A 3,364-nucleotide genomic window follows, 5' to 3' on the forward strand; every position below is an offset into this window, starting at 1 on the left:
AATCATGTGTTATAGCGATAGATTGTGTTCTTAATGCGTTATACCATTGTTGTGTTAATTTGATCGGTTAAACGCTTTGCCTAATCTGTAATAGGATGTTTATCAATGGATTGGCTCGCTTAGACCATTAGAACTAATGTCGATTGTTGGGTTAAGGTGCTAGTTGGTTTCGTATGAGTATAGCTTTGTTCATTTACTGTTTTGACATGTTAATTGTGGCTGGAAATTCATATTTAGGGATGTTGTAGAATGATGAAATCAACTCGTTGTTGTTTTGCTCATTAGGTGGATCTTAAATTGAGTATTTGACTTGTAATGCACGTTTACACCTTGGTTGATTTAATTTTTGTTCTTAGACTTTAGTTTCCGCCCATAGGTGAATTAGGACTGTTTTGGATGTATAGCATGTTGATGTTGTTAAAGATCGTTGGCTATGTTCTATATTGATTGTACATAAGATAGCAATGTTGTGCCATGTAAATGGTTGGTTTGGTTTCTTTATTTCAGATCTAAATTGGTGGATTTAAATGTGTATTTAAATTCACTAAACCTATTTAAGTGTTTTGGCACGCCTATATTTACTTTGGGTGATTTGCCAATTGTTAGCTAAATGATAAATTGTGTTCTTCCTTTCAAATAATTATACTATTCATTCAAGTAATTCCTAATTTAAAATATGGGGTTTACTTTGATTTAGTTTTTGGGTTGGATTAGGTTTGGGTCGTCCAATGAATGAGAAGAAGCTTGGAAGTTTTGATAACTTGACTGACTCACTGACGTGGATTTAAACTTGGTTTATTCTAAATTGTTTCCTAAATTATTCGGATTGTGTTTTAAAATGGTAATTCATATGGTTTTGTATTCCTACAACTTGGGTTATGGTTTGAATGCGTATGTTTTCATGTGTTCGATGCGTTGGCATGGTATTATTTATGTTAGTTATATGTGGTGTCTAGTGCTCCTTAGAGGGAAGAGTTGTTATTGATTTTTATTATGTTCTTTTCTTAAACCTGTCGACTGCACTTGCTTCTGAGTGAACCACATCTAGTTGTTTGCCAGGATTTTTGGGGATGTCACAAGAAGTGAGTTTATATATATATATATATATATATATATATATATATATATATATATATATATATATGTCTTTTATTTCCTTTTGTAGGTCTTGAATGGTACCTAAAGGTTTTTTTATCTTTCCTTTTTCTATCAAGAATAGTTGTAAGATCATACAATCCTGTACTAGTAGAAGGGATATTTGTTTCTACAGTTTTAGGTTCTTCTTCTAAGGATTTTTTGAGCTGATCTAGACATTTTTTCTGCATTTCAGGATTACTAATATGCTGGATTACATCTAAGATCAAGTTTTGTTCCTTTGTAAGAACATTTACATGCTTTGATTCAGAATCATCATCAGAGTTAGAATCAGAACCAGACGAAAAAGTAGTAACTAGTTCGTCAAATTGAGGATTTTGACCTTCTGAAGACATTTCAGTTTCAGAGTCAGAAGAATATGCTAACAAGGCTTCTATTCGATCTAGGACTTCACCTTCTAAATGAAGTTCCTGGATTTTCCTAGATACTCTGCAATATTTAGATATATGGCCTTTCTTACCGCATTTGTAACAAGTAATATCTTTTAAGTTGGCTTTATTTGTTTTAGGCTTATCATATTGTTTTCTGAAAGATTTTCTGTAAGGTTTTTTATAATAATGTTTTTTATGATGAGTATTATGGTTTTTATCTTTGGATCTAGGACGAAAATCTCTAAATCTTTTAGACACACTTTTTGTTCCTCTGCTGCAATCACCATCACAGTTCTGATCTTTACCTATAGTAAAATCAAATTTCTTAAAGAAAGATCCTAATTCTTTTTTACTTTTTCTTAATTCCCATTTTAGACGTTTTTGGAGTTTGAGATCTTGACAGATCTCTAGACCTTGTTTTTGTGTTAAACTAATAAGTTTCCCATATGTTAGTTGGTCATAAGGGATGATATGGGAGCCAAAAGTTTCTCTAATTTTGTTTCTAACCTTTTCTCCTAACAGGGTTGGGAGACCGGCCAAGAACTTTTCTTTCCAAAATGGTTGGTTAGAGTCTTCCCTAAGCATGACTCTAGAGAGAAATGTTGATTTATACCATTGGAAATCACTAAGTTTTTTACATCTAAGGTTTGACAAAAGATCCGCGTTTTTATCTTTAAGATGTGTGGAATCTCCTATAAAGTGTAATGATATAGCAAATATAAGAGTTGACACAACATCTTAAATAGGATTTCCTAGTTCATTTAGAACAGGCCCTCCTTCATCACTTACCTGAACAACATTTAGAATATCTAATTGCTGAATCTTTGTAAGATAATAATCCCACCATCCTTTGAGTTGTCCTGAAAATCCTGCTATAAAGAGTTCAGCTACAGTCCTATCGGAGGTTCCTATTTGGGTTTTATAAGCATTGGATGCCATAGTCATTTGCTATAATAAGTTTAAGATTTGGTATTCAGACATACCATCAATATTCCATTCGTAAACTGAGGAGACATTGTACCTAGGCTGGACTAGCATATTAGGTTGATTGCTCAATTCTAATTCCAGGTACCTGGAAGGAATCATAGATAAAGGATTTGGGTTATGACAGTGTAATTTTTCAATTTTTGGAGACTCTTCCTGAAAAGTTTCTTCATCAGATGTGTTTTCAATTTTTTCTAATACCCCTATGCTCAGTGGTGAATCTTCAACCACTGGGCCTCTACTAGTGGCGGTTTGACCCATATTAATTTGGTTCTTAATAACTTGAAGGAATTCATTTTTAACCGTTTTTACCTCATTTTGAGCACTAACAGATATTTGATAAGGTTTAAAAATAGGTTTTACTTGTTTGCCTTTATCTATCCTTATAGGCTCGATGGATAATTCTGGCTTTTGGACTTGTCTTTAGTCTAGAAAGTTGTTTTCCAAGAGTATTTAGACATATATTTGTAAAATTATTCTGAAGAACAACATTTTTTATGTTTACAGAATCGGTATCCTGCGGTTTTTTAATTGGACAAGCATCAACTCTTTGGTTCGCATATGTATAACTAATTTGCCTAAGAGGAGGATGTTCCAAGTCAATTGTTCCATCAGGTGTTTCCCAAGATGGAACCTTTTTTCTAATTGTGATTGGTTTTATGGCTTTAAAAGGGTATACAATATTGTTATTACAGGCATATATTTCAAACCAATCAAAGAATAAAATATGGATTTTATTTTTGATTACAAAATTATAAAAATAATCTTGAATCATTTGTCTTTCATTTTGAAAATTCTTAAAGAACCAGTCCTTTTTTCTAAATTTTCGATTGCATAAAAGTCATTGTGTAATA

At 32.3% G+C, this 3,364-nt stretch overlaps 1 protein-coding gene across 1 annotated transcript; it reads right to left on the bottom strand.

Moving 5' to 3' along the window:
* Positions 1 to 359: 359 nt before the first annotated feature.
* LOC126668490 (uncharacterized) lies at positions 360 to 2,771 on the bottom strand. The gene is made up of 5 exons (XM_050361682.1): positions 2,510 to 2,771; positions 2,316 to 2,434; positions 2,140 to 2,218; positions 1,180 to 2,041; positions 360 to 387 (listed from the first exon to the last, which is right to left on the bottom strand). The coding sequence occupies exons 1-5, from the start codon at positions 2,769 to 2,771 to the stop codon at positions 360 to 362; spliced, it is 1,350 nt and encodes a 449-aa protein (XP_050217639.1).
* Between the last annotated feature and the right edge of the window lie 593 nt (positions 2,772 to 3,364).

Source organism: Mercurialis annua, linkage group LG2 (genome assembly GCF_937616625.2).
Source record: "Mercurialis annua linkage group LG2, ddMerAnnu1.2, whole genome shotgun sequence".
NCBI classification, from domain to species: domain Eukaryota; kingdom Viridiplantae; phylum Streptophyta; class Magnoliopsida; order Malpighiales; family Euphorbiaceae; genus Mercurialis; species Mercurialis annua.